At 40.4% G+C, this 18,163-nt stretch overlaps 1 protein-coding gene across 4 annotated transcripts; it reads left to right on the forward strand.

Moving 5' to 3' along the window:
- Positions 1–1,008: 1,008 nt before the first annotated feature.
- On the forward strand, positions 1,009–17,044 carry TBP (TATA-box binding protein). Of its 4 annotated transcripts, none has more exons than XM_079938708.1 (9): positions 1,009–1,134; positions 3,038–3,135; positions 3,837–4,040; positions 6,286–6,674; positions 9,566–9,653; positions 11,564–11,655; positions 12,695–12,862; positions 14,064–14,158; positions 14,851–17,044. In XM_079938708.1, the coding sequence occupies exons 3-9, from the start codon at positions 3,987–3,989 to the stop codon at positions 14,928–14,930; spliced, it is 966 nt and encodes a 321-aa protein (XP_079794834.1). In that variant the 5' UTR covers positions 1,009–1,134; positions 3,038–3,135; positions 3,837–3,986; the 3' UTR covers positions 14,931–17,044. The 4 variants fall into 4 exon arrangements, with proteins under 4 accessions (XP_079794834.1, XP_079794833.1, XP_079794836.1 ...); XM_079938707.1 differs by having other exon boundaries at positions 3,840–4,040; XM_079938710.1 differs by lacking the exon at positions 3,038–3,135.
- The last annotated feature ends 1,119 nt before the right edge of the window (positions 17,045–18,163 follow it).

The following is an 18,163-nucleotide window of genomic DNA, read 5'->3' on the forward strand; positions in this document are numbered from 1 at the left end:
ACTTTAGGAGTACACAGTAAGTAGGAAGGGCCTGTGTGGCTGGGGACGGGTCGTGGTGCTGGCAGTACTGGTTGTCTTTACTTGATTTAATACCGTCTGTTAATCTGTCCATGGGTTTATGTACTTCTGTATATGAATATTATATTTTACAATTTAAAAATGTTATGTAAAAAAGCAGACAAGCAGCTGGCTAATATAGAATGGACTGTCTGATATATACATGCAATTCTGGAAGCAGAGAAGATTTTTGAAAAGTACTTTTTTAATTAAAACTTTCCCCATACTTAAACAAAGGATTTTCTTTGATGGTTATGGACAGAGAAGTATTGTACTTATTCAGGTACTGGCCTGGATAGAAGAATTCTGTAAAACATTTCCTATCCTTAAGGAGCTCACAACCTCATTGATTATATGAAGTACAAAGGAAAGCATTACAACATGTAATTATGCCTAAATGAGCCATAGGAGAGGTACTCTGGGGTCCAACTACCTATAGTCTCTTTGTGACCAATGTAAAAATACTGCATAAGATGGTAGCAGCAGAATTAAAATATAATCGAATTTGTAAACCAGGTGTGTTTTTTGTTTGTTTGTTTTATCATTCTACATGTTTGAGAATAGCTAACATGCTTACCATGTGCCAGGCGCTGTTCATGCATTTCCTTAATCCATCTCACAGTCCTTAGAGGACACGTGCTATTATTACTCCATCCTACAGACGAAGAAACTGAGGCGGAGAGGTCTGGTAACTTGCTAAATGTCACATCGCTAGTCGGTTTAAGCAGTCAACATTTAAAAATCAGTCTTGCCTACTACATCCAGCAACAACCAATCGTAAAATACTCTGACAGGGTGGCCTCGCCGGAAGGCAGAAGAGCTCCGCCCCGCCCCTTGTTTCCCTTAAGCCGAATACCCAGCAAATCACAGGAAGTGACGCAACACCCACACTTCCCATGGCCCGCGCTGCACGGTGGGCTGCCGGCCGAAGCCGAGGGCGGAACTGGCGGAAGTGACGTTAACAACGCGCGCCAGGAGTTCTGTAGGGTCGGGAACGGTCGCCGTAGCGGGCGCCTGGGCCGTTTGCGGCTTAACGTCGTTTTCGCCGACTGTTAGTTGTCTCTGCAGTGACTCCAGGTAAAAAAGCCCTTTGAGCTTTTCTCTGAGGTTTCGTGTAGAGGTGACCGCTGCAGCGGGGCCCTGGGGTGATGGTGGGAGGAGGCGCGGAATGGACGGGGACACCGCGCGGGGGCTGTTCCTCCCGCTCGTGCTGCCGCAGCTTCGGCCTGTACCGGCTGCCTATCCCACCGAGTGCCTTCCTCTGCCGTAGTTCGAAAGCGGCTTCCCATAGTACGAGCGTGTGGTGCAGGGTGCTGGGAGGGGCCTGAGACAGGACAGTCCCGCGCATCCAAGACGCGGAGTCTTTATGTCCTGCCATCCGTTAATTCCTCTCGATATTCAAAGGGAGATTCACCCTGGCCTGTGCCCACCTGTTTTGCTACCAGCAGTGGTGGTTTTATAATAAAGTTGCGCTTGAGACTTTTTAACGTTTTGTCAGAGGCCGGAGAGTTCAGGCACGCTAGAGCGTTAAGATACAAATACACACCACTTTCCTTACGAGGTCTCCCTCCCTAGGCCCTGGACTGTGTGATTTTCTCGTTTAAAACTCCAGGTAGACGTCTCTGAAAAGATTATGCTTGGTTTACATACGCAGTCACTAGAAGGCTATGCAGAATTAATTGAGTCTTTTCCCTTATCAGTGATTATTTCCAAAAAATATCGAATTTGACCAAAAAATGAGGAGATTCTGCAAACAACTCTCTTTTGTGAGGATACAGTAGTGCGGTAATAGTTGTGCGGTTTTAATGACACAGGGGAGGAAAGATGGTCAGTTCCATCACTGGGAGTGAGAGATGAGCTCTGAAAATGGTTACATGAGGCCTCAACCTAGTTCCACAGATTTGTTCTCTAGACTTAGTTTGTAAAAAGGGGTCTGGAGCCACCAGTTTCTGGATAATCTGTAGTCATATTAATGAGTGGTTTAAATCCTGCCCTCATTTGCTCTTGCCTGAACCACAGCAGTGAGTCTTAAACCGAACTTCCAGCCTCCAGTTTTATCTATTGGAATTCATCCACACTCTTGCCAAAGTAGATCTACTCATGGTGCACTTCAGAATCTTGTCACTGCTCATATTGCTCATGTAATAATGACTTAGAATCCTGATAATGTGACCTCACTTACATTTGCTGTCTCATCCCCTGCAGGAACGTTCCATGCAGTCATGCTAAATTTGTTGCTTGCATACTGCGTGCTCTTTCAGTGTTTGTCTCTTTCTGCTTCATCTTTCTTCTGCCTGAAATGCTGAATATAAATTCCTTCTCACCTTGCTAGACCCAAGTCATATGGTCCCTGCTTTATGAACATACTCTTCAAAACACTTGGCAGTTATATTGTCTTCTTTTGTGTAGCATGTATGCATTCATTCATGATCACATACTATATGCCAGGCCCTGTACTAAGTACAGAGATTACAAAGACATATATTGCTGATTTCTTCACTCAAGGGGCTTAGCATAGTGCATATCTGCTATTATAGCACTTAAGTTTTGCAGTGATTATTTACAAATCCTTCAAATTGAACTCTTTGATGCCAGGGATCAAATGCCTCTTCATTTTTATATTTGCAGCACTTCTGTTGTTGTAAGAGGATAACAATGTCTGAAAGAGCATAATTTTCTTATATGTCTGATGTTTTCTGAAGCAGAGTTTTCTCTTTTTTTTGGTCTGTTTTCCATTGATGAATATGTAGGATATGTAGTCTTTGGGGTCCTTTGTCCTTTCAAAGTCATTATCAGATTCTTTCTGAGTGCTTATTTTGTACCAGTACATGCTTGAGTTACACGTGTGTCTTTGACATATAACTTGTAACTTTAAGATCTGTAAGTTCTGTGTGAGAATATCTTATTAGATGGTAATGTTTAAACTGAAATCTAATAATAATAGCTAACATTTATCCTGTGCTTACTGTGTGATAATTAGATGCTGTTCTTGAGGTGTTAATCAGTCCTGTTTGAATCGGTCAGTTCTCACAGCAATCCTGAGCACGGTAGGAGTCCATCTGAACTAAACAATAAAAGGTAGTTCATCAGTCACTCGGTTCTTTTGACTAAAAGAAATTTCAAACGTGTAGCCAGTAAAGACATGATTTAAGGAAAGCCAGATACAGGCATAGTTTGTATTTATGTGTTCTGAAGAATTAAAGTTATTACATATATAAAAACATGATGTTTATTTTTATGTCTGTACGGCGTCTATCACAGTGTTTTATTTAAAGTAGTTGCTCAATAAATGAGCACACTAAAGTGTATTGGATCCAATTCAAAATTTATTAAACTTAATGCCCAAGACATTGTAGAGGATAGAATGCTGAATGGAATATTTTAAAACTTGAATTTAGCCTAATAGCGCTGTGTATACAATGCATAATAAATATTTCTACTCAGATATGACAGGTTCCTTAGGAATTTGTTTTCCCTGGGTGTTTTTCCCCAAAAGTTTTTAATGCTGATTATGTACTTTAATTTTTAACATTATAAGACTATAAATTAAACACATAAAAAAACAATTTTTGTTCTGTTGGCAATTTTGCATGCAGCCACAGGAAATGTGGAAGGAATAAGATTTCAGCTTTGTAAGGTAAAAAGAAATATATTCCAAAATAGTTTCGTTGGTTTTTTCCATTCTTTGTTTGTTTGTTTTTTGTTTAACCATGAAACTGGTTTATAAGACTGTATAGCTTACCTGTATTCTTACATTAAACTTCAAACTTTTTTCAAAGCAGCATCACTGTTTCTTGGTGTGCATGAAGATAACCCAGAGAGTTGAGGAAGTCGCTAAGAGTGTGCTGGGGATGCTCTAGGAAAAGACTGAATGCTGAGGTGATTCCCAGTCCAAAGGTTTTTGATTTGCCAAGAAGAAAGTGAACCTCATGGATCAGAACAACAGCCTCCCACCTTATGCCCAGGGCCTGGCCTCCCCTCAGGTAATACAACTGGAGGGAGGGTACACGTAGGACAGAATCTGCATTGTTAGAGACAGTGTAAAAGGGAAGCAAGGGAATTTAACCATCTGTTGTTGAAAATGGATTTATATTTTTTAAGCCTCCTTTATTTCATTGAGAAGTTCTGTTAGGCTTTGAATAAACATGATAGTGTTTGATTTGGGGAGTTTGTTTGGAAGCTAAAATGTGTATTTGTAAAACTTAATCTTTTGATAAGCACTTATGAAAGTGGTCTGAGTGATTATAGGGTGTTTGATTTTGGAGATAACTCTAACCAAATTATTTTCTAGTTTTCTTTTCATTTTTATGTTTAAGGTTCCAAATAACGTAGCTACTTTTAAATTTTTAAATAACTTCTGTTGAAGTGTAGTTTACATACTTAAATAAAAACACTATTATTTTTAAGGTTTAATTTTATTTATTTTTGGCTGCATTGGGTCTTCGTTGCTGCGAGCAGGCTTTCTCTAGTTGCGGCGAGCGGGGGCTACTCTTCGTTGTGGTGCACGGGCTTCTTGCGGTGGCTTCTCTTGTTGCAGAGCACGGGCTCTAGGTGTGTGGGCTTCAGTAGTTGTGGCTCGCGGGCCCTAGAGCGCAGGTTCAGTAGTTGTGGCGCATGGGCTTTGCTACTCCGCGGTGTGTAGGATCTTCCCAGACCAGGGATCGAACCCGTTTCCCCTGCATTGGCAGGTGGATTCTTATCCACTGTGCCACCAGGAAGTCAAAAAACACCCATTTTAAGTATGTGTTTTGATAAGTGTATGCACCTGTGAAGGTTATAGAACATTTCAATCACCCTAAAAGTCCCTTCCTGCCCCTTTGCAGTCACTCCCCTAGCTCCAGGCAACTAATGATCTGCTTTCCAGAGTTAGAGATAGTTTTGCCTACTCTAGAATATCATGCAAATGGCACCATACCAGTATATGCTTTTATTTGTGTCTGTCTTTGTGTATCAGCAAGTTCCTTTTTATCACCAAGTAGCACTCTGTTGTATGGGTGTCCGACAGTTTGTCCATTTTCCAGTTGCTGACATTAGGGTTGTTTCCAGGTTGGGGCCATTGTGAATAAAGGTGCTTTGCGTTTGTGTACATTTCTCCGTGTCTGCTATGTTTTTGTTTCTCTTGGGTGAGTACTCAGGAGTGGGATTGCTGGGTCATTGTGTACGTGCATGTTTAACTCTATAAGAAAGCATGTTCTGAGGCTCTGCCAGCAACACGTGAGAGTTCTAGTTGCTCCACGTGCTCACCGGCCCTTGGGTTTTTACTTCAGCCGTTCTAGAAGTACAAGCATTTTCCTCTGACTTATGATCTTGAACATCTTGTCAAGTGCTTATTAGCTATTTATAGATCTTCATTTGTAAAATGTCCTTCACATCTTTTGCCCATTCTTTATTGGTCTGTTTTTTCATCTTTTATTGAATTTTGATTGTTCTTTATGTAGTCTGGATATGAGTTCTTTCTCAGATATATGTATGGTAGATGTTTTCTCGTAGTCTGTGGCTTAATTTTTAATTTTCTTTTTTTAAAAAAAATATTTATTTATTTTATTTTTTTTGTCTGCGTAGGGTCTTAGTTGTGCCACATGGGATCTTTCGTTGCGGCATGTGGGCTTCTCTCTAGTTGTGGCGCACGGGCTTCTCTCTAGTTGTGGCGCACGGACTTCTCTCTAATTGTGGTGCACAGGATCCAGAGCGCATGGGCTCTGTAGTTGCGGCACTCGGGCTCTCCAGTTGTGGCACATGGGCTTAGTTGCCCCGCAGCCTGTGGGATCTTAGTTCCCTGACCAGGGATCGAACCGGCGTCCCCTGTATTGCAAGCCAGGTTCTTAACTCTTAACCACTGGACCACCAGGGAAGTCCCAAGTTTTAATTTTCTTAATGGTATCTTTCAAAGAGTAGAAGTTCTCGATTTTTTCTAAGTCTTAAAGCATTGTTATCCTCTAGAGCCTGAAGGGTTAAGGAGCTTCCTTAAATTCTCACGTGTTGTAAGTAGCAGAGTTGGATTTCACACCCAGGTCTGCTTCCACATCCTAAGCTCTTACCTACTGTGTTATGCTGAAGAAGAAAGTGATGTGTGTAAGAACAGCAAGTTCCTCCCCATTACTGCTATATAACCCCCTTTGTACTCGGAAGGTGCCTGTCTTTGCAAATCTCATCTGCTGTTCTACCAGCCAAGTCCTACAGACACAAACACCAGCCAGCCTAACCCATTGTTCTCCTAACTTCCCACAGGGGGCCATGACTCCTGGAATCCCTATCTTTAGTCCGATGATGCCGTATGGCACAGGACTGACTCCACAGCCTATTCAGAGCACCAACAGTCTGTCTATTTTGGAAGAACAGCAAAGGCAGCAGCAGCAACAGCAGCAGCAACAGCAGCAGCAGCAGCAGCAGCAGCAGCAGCAGCAGCAGGCGGCAGTGGCAGCCGTTCAGCAGTCGACCTCCCAGCAGGCGACCCAGGGGGCCTCGGGCCAGACACCACAGCTTTTCCACTCACAGACTCTTACGACCGCACCCTTGCCGGGCACCACTCCCCTGTATCCCTCCCCCATGACTCCCATGACCCCCATTACCCCTGCCACGCCAGCCTCGGAGAGCTCTGGGATTGTGCCGCAGCTGCAGTGAGTACTTGTTGTACGTCCTTTCCCTGCCCTGGAGGGGGCCACTGGAACTGTGCTGCTGTTCTTTGTTCTCAGATGGATTGAGTTATTTGTGTGGCACTAATGGCGATCATGCATCAAAACTCGCTTTAAAAAGAAAAGGGGAAGCTGTCTTAGTGAGTCAGTGCCCCCAGTAAAAGGCTCTCGTAACATCTTCAGAAATTTAGTAGCTGTGCTTATATGTTTGGGCCAATGAAGTCCAATTTAGATTGCATTATTGTTATTGTAGACATTTCGCTGTAGCTGATTTACCAAATGAAGCTTTATGTAGTCTCCTTCCCGTGTGATATTTTTAGTTTTTGGGAAGATTAATTACTTAGTCACAGAATCATTATAGTTCATAGTGGTCCTTGTTTTCCTTCATTGGTCATTGTAAGGGCTGCATGTAAATTTTTGAAGAACTGTGCCCTTCCCACAAGCTGAGGATGGCTGTTCTTGTCCTAAATGTATTTTTCTATCTAATTGAATTAGGTCCTGTATGTAACAGAACTGGGGGGTAGGGGACGGGTAGGGAAAATTTCTCCTTCCTGAAAACCAAATATTCTTAAATATCTGTCGCCGAGAAGTATATAGCTTTTGCCTTTAGGAAGTTTATGGCCATATCAGGGGATATTTGTAACAACTATGTTACCCAGTTTTCTTGTAAGTCATTCCTGATCATTTTTAGAACTAAGTAATGTTTAACCATGGATCCTGACTCTTATCCAGTGGCCTAAATCTTGCGTGGGTGTTTGTTTGATCTGAAACAATTTTAAAAACAAAATAATTTTAATCTTAATGATTTTAGAAAGATAAGCACTTGTTAGTTCACCTCTATAAACACCATACCCTATTGTCTTTTAACACTTAGCTGGCTCCTATGTGTATTTAAGTTTGCACCTTTGGTTTAAATCGTGAATTCTACCTAGTTCAGATGGGGTGTTTGTTTCTTGCCAACACCGTAATATTTCTGGTATTCCACAAAGCGTCCCAGAAAATTCACAAGATTGTAGAAATTAAATAACATACTTGTATTTTCTTAATTTATTTTTGTTACGAACTTATTTATTTATTTTTATTTTTGGCCGCGTTGGGTGTTCGTCACTGCATGCGCACGCTTTCTCTAGTTGCGGCGAGCGGGGGCTACTCTTCATTGTGGTGCACGGGCTCAGTAGTTGTGGCTCGTGGGCTCTAGAGTGCAGGCTCAGTAGTTGTGGTGCATGGGCTTAGCTGCTCCATGGCATGTGGGATCTTCCTGAACCAGGGCTCAAACCCGTGTCCCCTGCCTTGGCAGGTGGATTCTTAATTGCTGCGCCACCAGGGAAGTCCAAATAACACACTTTTAAACAGCCAATGGATTGAAGATCATAGGGACAGTTAGAAAATACTTAGAGACAAATGAAAACAAAAATACAACATACTAAAACATATGGGATGCAGCAAATGTGGTGCTGTGGGTGAAATTTATACCTACAAATGATCACATTAAAAAACAAGAGGGCTTCCCTGGTGGCACAGTGGTTGAGAATCTGCCTGCCAATGCAGGGGACACGGGTTCGAGCCCTGCTCTGGGAAGATCCCACATGCCGCGGAGCAGCTAGGCCCGTGAGCCACAATTACTGAGCCTGCGCGTCTGGAGCTTGTGCTGCACAACGAGAGAGGCCGCGACAGTGAGAGGCCTGCGCACCGCGATGAAGAGTGGCCCCCCGCTCGCCGCAACAAGAGAAATCCCACACACAGAAACGAAGACCCAACACAGCCAAAAAACAAACAAAAATATTTCAAATCAATAACTTAATGTTACAACTGAAAAAAGAACAAACTAACCCCAAAGCTAGCAGAAGGAAGGAAATAGTAAAGAGTAGGGCAGAGATAAATGAAATAGAGAAAAGAAAAACAGTAGAGAAAATCAATGAAACAAAAGGTTGGTTCTTTGAAAAAAATCAACAAACGTTTAGTTAGACTAACAAAAAAAGGGAAGACTCAAATTACTAAAATCAGAAAAGGAAGTAGGGATGTTACTACCAATTCTACACAAATAAAATAGATAAGAAAGTTCTGTGAACTTGTGTATGTAAAATTGATTGGAAGGAAATAGGTGATGTAGAAATGAGAACATTGAGTTGATCAACCTAACTGGCATTACAATTGTGTATTAAAGAAGACACCCAGCCTCTTTTCAACCTAATTATGAGCTATCAAGTTTTCAAAGGTATTGCATTTTGACAGTGCCAAGAAAAGACCCAGAAGCAGCCATGAGCTGGAACAGTTGGAGATGTATTTGCAGTCTGGGATCAGTATTCACAAGAGAGTGATGTTACAACTCATTTAGAAGTTATTTATAAAATTATGTAAGAATATTAAAACATGAAAAGTGTTCATTGGACCCAGATAATAAATGGTGATGTTTGTTTTTCTTGACTTACTGAGGGTTAATCAGAGGAAAAAGCTGGTTTTCTTCCTTTGTCAAAGATAATTGAACTTTTGTTCTTCCAAAAGATACTTATTTTGAGAGAAGTGAGAAAGTCATACCTCACTTAGGAACCATGTGTATACAGAGCAAGTTACCCCCACTTAAGCCTCAGCTTCTTCATCTGAAAATGGCAGTACTAAATAGTTATTACTTCATAGTGCATTGTAAGTATTAAGTGAGATTATCTTTGTAAAATGTTGGCATGGTGTTTGGTACTTGTTTAAACACTTAATAAATGTCAGCAATTTTTAAAAATTTTAATTAAAAAAATTAGGATAGTTTAAATTAAACTAATCTCATTAAATTTCATTAAATTAGTTCTAATGAAAGAATACAATTTCTAAGTAATCATCTAACACTAACAGTAAATAATCATGTTTTCTTTTCTAATTTCTTACAGAAATATTGTATCCACAGTGAATCTTGGTTGTAAACTTGACCTGAAGACCATTGCACTTCGTGCCCGGAATGCTGAATATAATCCCAAGGTCAGAACAACTTTAATGTATTTCAGACTATAATAATACAGAATTTTCTTCCAAAGGTCTCTAGATCAAAAAGAATATGTTGTGTTTAAGTTTGTTGACACCAGCAAAACAAGGATTTAAAGCAAAATATGCAGCATTTTTATTGACTAGCTGCCAAGTAGGAGACTCCAGGAATACAGCAGTCCACAGGATGAAGTTTGACACATCCATTGTGAGGGGATCACGTGAAGTTACAGAGCAAAATATATAGAGACTTCAGGAATACAGCAGTCCACAGGATGCAGTCTGACATACCCATTGTGAGGGGATCATGTGAAGTTACAGAGCAAAATATATAGAGACTCTAGGAATACAGCAGTCCACAGGATGAAGTCTGACGTATCCATTGTGAGGGGATCATGTGAAGTTACAGAGCAAAATATATAGTATGATCCCATTTATGTTTTGAAAACTATATAGAATCGAATGCCATGCTACCTGGAATTTACTTCAGAATAGTCCAGTTGGAGAATTGGGAAAGGGACATATGGATGAAACAAGATTAGCCAAAAGTTAATAATTGTTAAAGTTGGATAATAAGTACAAGAAGTTTATTATATTTTCTACCTTTGTATAACTGCCGATTTTTTTATAATAAAAAGATTAAGGGAAAAATACCTACAAATTTTCTGATTTTAAGATAACAGCCTAGGGCTTCCCTGGTGGCGCAGTGGTTAAGCATCCCCCTGCCAGTGCAGGGGACATGGGTTCGATCCCTGGTCTGGGAAGATCCCACATGCCGCGGAGCAACTAAGCCCGTGCACCACAGCTACTGAGCCTGCGCTCTAGAGCCCGTGAGCCACAACTACTGAGGCCCGCATGCCTAGAGCCCGTGCTCTGCAACAAGAGAAGCCACCGCAATGAGAAGCCCGCGCACCGCAACGAACAGTAGCCCCCGCTCGCCACAACTAGAGAAGGCCCGTGCACAGCAATGAAGACCCAACGCAGCCAAAACTAAATAAATAAATTTATTTAAAAAAAAAAACAGCCTAATGCATATGGAAAGTCCATATGAATGTAGCATTATAAGAATTAATCTTTTGTCATAATTTTATTAAGTTGAATACACGATTTTACATAATTTTTTCTAATGAAATGATATTAGTTATCCAAGCAATAAAACCAGTAGAGGGAATTTAGGAAATGCAAAATAATTAGGCATTTCCTGGGACTTGTATAAACTAGAATATAATGCTAGCATTTTTACATGGTGGTAAAATCAGAGAGAAGACATATAGTAGTTTTTAAACTAAAATTGTGAAAGCAATCTAATTTGTCAAAGAGTGATCTTGATTAGAAATAATACGAATTTTTTCATGTGTAATTAGATAGCAGATATTAAATTTCAGTTATTTTGAAACTAATTTTTTGCTTTGTATCATGTAACCTAGTCACTGAGGCCATTACATTTATATAAATGCCAATCCACCAATTCAGTTTCTAAAGTATTGGAAACGGGAGGTAACGTCACTATGCGTTGATATGCTTGTAATCTGATTTATTAATTCCTTCTGGATGTGGAAAAGGTTTATCAGTAGATTTGTCTAAAAAATTAATAAAACAACATTTATAGTTAAAGATATTTTTGCAAATATTCCTTGTCTTCAGGTGTTGGGATGTGTATGACAGAACACAGAGATCTTGGTCCAGCCGCCTTGGAGTCACACCTTGTGTGCTTGCTCCATATGCAAAAGATGTGTGGCACGTGGGGATGTAAGGGAGCCCTGTATGCAAACACGTGACAGATATCTTGATAACGAAGTACCAGGTCCTTCTTACTATTTGGGGTGTTTTTTCTCATTGTCTAGTTCTCCTGACAGAAGTCAGCAGTCTGGCGTGACATCATTAACTATTGTCTCTGGCTGTTTTAGCGGTTTGCTGCTGTAATCATGAGAATAAGAGAGCCCCGGACCACTGCACTGATATTCAGTTCTGGGAAGATGGTGTGCACAGGAGCCAAGAGGTGGGTTTAAAGGAGTTCATTGTCCTGGTCTGTATGTTATGAAAGAAATGGCTGTGTCATGGCTTCTAGGTGTCAGGCTAATACTTTAATAAAATGTTATTGTTGCTTTCTTATTAAAATAGTTGATTCTCATCACTTTTAGACAGCAGTAACTTCATTTTCTTAAAACCAGGCATTAGTTTAGGGTGTATGCTATCACCTTATTTCCATACAATTCAGCATGTATGCATGCCTCATTTTTGTCATTCATGACCCTGCACTTGAGAACCTTTTGTCGACGATGATACTGCTATCATTGTGCTTTTGTTACATGCTGCTCTGCTAAGTCATAGTTTTGTCCAAGAGATGACTTCTAGGAATGGATAAAGAAAGACTTGGCGTAAAAGAGGAATTAGCGTATGCATTCTTTGAGTATAAGTCTCATCATTATTTTCCTATCCAAATGAAGCTTGTTAGTTTTCATCTCAGTAGAAATTTGTGAGCTAAAATACAATAATGTTAATGATAATGGTGATGATGATATTATGTTTCACACGTATAAAATCTAGGGCTGTTGGGACTTCTCTGGTAGCCCAGTGGCTTAAGACTCTGCTCCCAATGCAGGCGGCCTGGGTTCGATCCCTGGTCAGGGAATTAAGTCCCATACGTGGCAACTAAGAGTTTGCATGCCACAACTAAAGATTCCACATGCCGCAACTAAAGATCCCGTGTGCCGCAATGAAGATCCCGTGTGCTGCAACTAAGACCCGGCATAGCCAAATAAATAAATAACTTTTTTTTAAAAAAAAATCTAGGGCTATCAGTAATTTGGTGAATTGAAGAGGGATTCATTTTGGTAGGCCTAAGTTTTCTGTCAAGGACACAGGAATACTTTGTACATAAAACTGTTAATGTCTGTTGAGCTTTTCTTTATTGGAAGGGGTGACCAGTTTACACTTTATAAAATGTCTTTCCTAATTTGGACTTTTTATAAGTTTTTCATCTAAATAATTATTTTAGGTGTCTTTGAGTATGAATATTTCACTTTTTCTTTCCCTAGTGAAGAACAGTCCAGACTAGCAGCAAGAAAATATGCCAGGGTTGTACAGAAGTTGGGTTTTCCAGCTAAGTTCTTGGACTTCAAGATTCAGAATATGGTGGGGAGCTGCGATGTGAAGTTCCCCATAAGGTTAGAAGGCCTTGTGCTTACCCACCAACAGTTCAGTAGGTGAGTCTGAAATGGATTGTGATTGCTTTGGCAACAAGTAATTTATAATCTGTTTAAACATTGTTCATGATAAAACATGTGCAAACTAATTAGTATGTAAGAACAAATGATAATACTTATAGGTATATTTAATGTTGAAGTGTCTTCCTGATGTCTTTGGTAACACCTATTATTCTCACCAGCCTCCTACTTCCTGTCACTTCACTTAACGACACCCAAAAGTCCCCTTTACTGGGATGAAATTGATTCCCCTTCTGTATGTTTTATCATTTTATTGCTCACTAAATACATTTTAAATACATGAACAAAGTCCACAACCTCTTGTATCAGTTTTTTCCCCAGTTTGAATCTTTTGTGCTAGTCAACATTTATTTTCCCTGCTACTTCCTGATGAAGACTTACAAGGCAGGTGGTCCCTACCCACCTCTCCAGCCTCTCTGCTCGTAGCACCCCCAAGGCTTATCATGCCCTTATTGCACCAGGGCCCTTGCACATCCCACTTTTATACCTGGCACACTCTTATATCACTTTTCACCTAGGAAAGTCCCACTGGCATTTCACATATCCACCCTAGCATCTCTTCCTCAGAGAAGCCTATCTTGAATTTTCCACTAGGTTAAACAGAGTCACACATCCTAACTGTTTTCAATCTCTCTAACTAAGAAAATGAGATTACTAGGATTAGAATAAAACATACCAATAGTGCATTTAGTTAGACAACATAGTCAGGGAAAGATTCAGTCTCCAACTAGTATCTTTTCTATCACTTTGGTTAAATTGCCTGAACAAAGTTAACAGCTAGAGATATTTCAGTTTAAGGAGATGAGATGTGAATGATTAGAAGGTAAACTGTGACTGTCAGATCTTATAAATGAATGATTATTGGGCTCTTGTAAGTCGGTGTAAACTTGTCCAGAATGAAACTTGATAAAGGTCAGAGACTATAGAACATATTTATAAAGCTCTTGTTCTTATGTCAGGAAATCCAGATTCATTAGAAATAGAGTTAGTTGGTCTTCAAGTGCCAGTTACAAGTTGGCCTCACTTGAGCCCTCTCTCCTGTGATGCTCCTCAAGAATTGGGCTTCACCTCCTCATTAGTTTGCTGCTTACTCAGTACTTTCCCTTGTTCAGGTCCCCATTTTTTCTAAAGGCATGAGCAGCTGTTAATTTCTAAACTGTTTTTGCCATTTTCCTTCTAGTTATGAGCCAGAGTTATTTCCTGGTTTAATCTACAGAATGATCAAACCGAGAATTGTTCTCCTTATTTTTGTTTCTGGAAAAGTTGTATTAACAGGTAAGTTGCAACAGGAAGTAGTGTTCGAAGTTTGGAAAGTGTGAAGAATGGCATTTTCTCAGTGCTAAGAAGTAATATCACAGTGTCGGGACAGTTGACTAGTGACTTGTAAAGAAGCTTTGCCCCTTTTTTGTCTTCCCCTGACCCCAACACTCTGATGGGAAACACACCCACCAGAGGGAGTGAGCCGAGGGAAGTCAGAGCACAGCCCTGCTGGTTCTTCAGCTGAAGCATGACCTTGGTGGGGAAGGGGGAGGTGGGCATTACAGCATAACAGATGGCGTTTTAAGTTGGGTACCATTGTCTAAAACTTTGGGGTTCATCACCATTATCATTTTGCGACAACAAAGGCAGATTCAAAAGAGCTTGTTTGAAGGCAGCGATTGGGAGAATAAGATTCAGCCACTCTGACTGCTGCCCTGCTGGGTTCTGACACAGTCCAGAGCCCAACACCAGTCACATGGGCAGACTGGGGAAGGAGGCTGGAGTCACCTGGGGCGCTGCTTTTGTAATTTTTTTAAGAAGCCAACTTAAAAAAATACCACCTTAAAAACAAAAATAGGATTATGACAAGGGTCCATCGTTAATGTTTTAATGCATCTGTCTTACTAGGTGTGGAGAGAATTGTGCTTGTGGTTTTATGTTAAGAAATGCCGTTTCACACTCTTCTCTACTCCAACTTGTCTTCATAGGTGCTAAAGTCAGAGCAGAAATTTATGAAGCCTTTGAGAACATCTACCCTATTCTAAAGGGTTTCAGGAAGACAACGTAATGGCTGTCATGTACTCCTGCCTCCCCCACCCACTTGTTTTTTTTAAAACAAATCAGTTCTGGTACATTTAGTGGTGTTGTGGACGGCCCCATGTGATGAGAGGATGGATGTCTGGTTGTAGGTTGCAGCACGAGGTGAAGCTCCCCTGCATGTGTACCCCGTAGGGATGCCAGGAAGGGGGCGTTATTTCTGCACAGAGATCACCGAAGTGTTACTGTAAGTTGCTCGAACTGTGCTGCTATGTGGGCAGCGCTGCCCGTTTATTTATATTTAGATTTTAAACACTTACTGCTGTTGACAAGTTGGTTTAAGGGACAAAACTTTAAGTGTTAAAGCCACCTCAACAATCGATTGGACTTTATTTTGTTTAATTTCTTCCCCATAAACCACAGTTTTTATATTTCTACCAGAAAAGTAAAAATCTTTTTAAAAAGTGTTGTTTTCTAATTTGTAACTCCTAAGGGTTATTTTTGTGCCACATTCCGCCTTTCCAGTATTGCAGGACAGAATAGAAATGTATTAATGAAAACAAATGGCTGTACATATTTTTCTTCCTTCAGAGTACTCTGTACAATAAATGCTGTTTATAAAAGTGTTAGATTGATGTTATAAATGAAACTTTGTAAGATTCATGTGATCATACTGTTTAAAAAGTCGTATTTTAGATATAATGCCTGAAACCATTTCAGTGTGTTTGCTTGCTTGCTTGCTTGTTGTTTGTTTCAATCAACATTTAATTGTATGTTGCAGTGAAAATGGAAGCGTTGTCTGAAAATTTTAAGTTGCTCACAAAACATGTTTATTACGTCCCATACGTTGAGCACCTCCCGTTTCCCAGATATGTTGCCTTCTCACAAAAGCTGCAGTTAGGTTTTGTTCCTCTTTCACAGGTAGGGTAAGGTAGGCCCCAGCTGAGGGTCAGCCCAAGGTTACAGAGCCCGTTAAGTGGCAAACACGGGCTCTAAGCCAAAGGCCTTCAGTGTTAGAGCTGGGGTTGTCCACTGACTGGTGAGGTGTGTTTTTCTCATGAATATCAGGTGAGCACGTGTAAGTTCTTGGGGTTCATTGTTCGGGCATGTGTTTTTCTTTTTAATTGTAAAAATATTTTTTCAGAAACCAGAAAGTTTCTTCCTTCCTCTCCCTTCTGTCTGTTTCCCTAGGTTAACTACCAGATTGGTGGGTACCTCCCCAGCCCTCTTCTGTTCAGGTTTTTTTCTTTTGGGGGTGCTTTTGTTATCATATTGAAAAAAATAGTAAAGCATATGTTTGATTTTATAGCTTCCTTTTTTTTTTTTTTTTTTTTTCTTGCGGTACTCGGGCCTCTCCCTGTTGTGGCCTCTCCCGTTGCGGAGCACAGGCTCCGGACGTGCAGGCTCAGCGGACATGGCTCACGGGCCCAGCCGCTCCGCGGCATGTGGCATCTTCCTGGACCGGGGCACGAACCCGTGTCCCCTGCATCAGCAGGCGGACCCCCAACCACTGCGCCACCAGGGAAGCCCCTATAGCTTCCTTTTTTTAGTCACTATATCATACACATTTTTCCATGACAAACATACTGCCATGAAATGGAATCTGATGGTGCCACATGATGTAATCTGATGGTTACACAACTTTATATATTTAACCATTTCCGTAATTATGGTCATTTATGTTACCTGTAGTGTTTTACTATTATAAACAGGTGCTGCAGGGAACATCCTTTTATGTGTATTTGTGGATAAGTACAGGTATTTCTGTAGTAACATGCCTAGAAGAGGAGTCACTGTATTAAGAGCATTTATACATTCTAGGTTTTGATAGCTCCATACCAGGTTACAGTCCAGAGAGAACATGGTGTATGAGGTACCCTTTTCTTGCATTTTCCAGTCATCAGTGATGTCGGTAATGTATGGATGAATCGGAAAGACATCAGTCCAGTATAATCTCCTTCTATTCAAGAAAGAATTGTTTCCCCACGTGTGAGTCTTCCTTTAGGTTCTTCAGTAAAGTTTCATAATTTTTTTCATATAGGGCTTTACATTACATAAAAGTTAATTCCTAAGTATTTTAGTTCATTATTAATGGCATTTTTCATAACTTTAAAATTATTGCTGATAGATTTATTTCCAGTCACTTTACTGAATTCTTGTTACTCCTTCTGCACCAGTCCAGCAACACCACCCACCCAAATAACCATTATCCTTTTACAGTAATTACCTAAACACCAATATAGGTTACTCTTCCATTTTAATAAATTGATGTTTTTATGTCTGCTTTATTCCTTAAGTTCCCCTGCCATCTCATTTAAGGAAATTTATAGGCTGTTTGGCTGGTAGTTTCTTACAGTCTGTCTTGCTATTTGCAAACTCAGGATGGTGCAGCCAGCATGTCCCTCTGTTCCCTGCATTTCCTGCCGGTGGGTGGCTGCATCTAAAGGCTTGATCTCTTTGTAAAGACTGTAAGTAGTGTTTGTTAGGGATTTAATGTCTGATTGGCGTCTTCTGATTGACCCACTAATTCATTAGTGGGTTGCGAAAGATAAACTTCTAATTACTTTTTTCATGATTTGTTAGAATACTTTTTTATATAGTTATATACTTCTTTCACATAGCAGGATAAGTTCTTGCTTCTTTCCCTTTAAAAGTTTTCAAGATAAAATACCTCATGAGTTCGTACTAATATATCCAATCCAGATTCAGACTACAGGGTTTTTATTTGATCAGTTCTATATTGCGTATTTTACGCTGAGAACCCTTAATTTTTAAAGACACGTGGGATGATGAGTTAGTTAGAATAACAGAACACTACCACTAATATGAATATCAAAAGCACTGAAACATTTTTTCTTTGCTGTGATCTCTGAATTGTCAAAGGATGATGAGACCAGCATTCAATGTATCAAAAAGGGACAGGTGACTGCACTGCTCTCTACAGTAGGGTGAGCTGCCTGGTCAGGCAGTATCTGGGCCAAGCAGAGGTTTGGGGGACAGCATGCATGGGTTGGCAGTAGTGATTGATGTCCTCCGCAGGAGCAGCTGCTGGGTGAGATGTGTCGGTCATTTCATGGTTGGCATGAAGGTTTTTAAATGTCTTGACATATCTAGAGGCAACTGAGTTGCTTTTTTTATTTATCTAAATTTTCTTATTTTTGTTTTAGTTATTTTCAACTAGTTGCTTTTTTTGGACATGGTTGCCAAGTCAGTGCTGGAAGTCTGTCTCCAAATGGAGATGCCCGGTGAACTTGCTGTCATCTC

The sequence above is a fragment of the Stenella coeruleoalba genome (genome assembly GCF_951394435.1).
Source record: "Stenella coeruleoalba genome assembly, chromosome: 12".
Classification (NCBI taxonomy): Eukaryota; Metazoa; Chordata; class Mammalia; order Artiodactyla; family Delphinidae; genus Stenella; species Stenella coeruleoalba.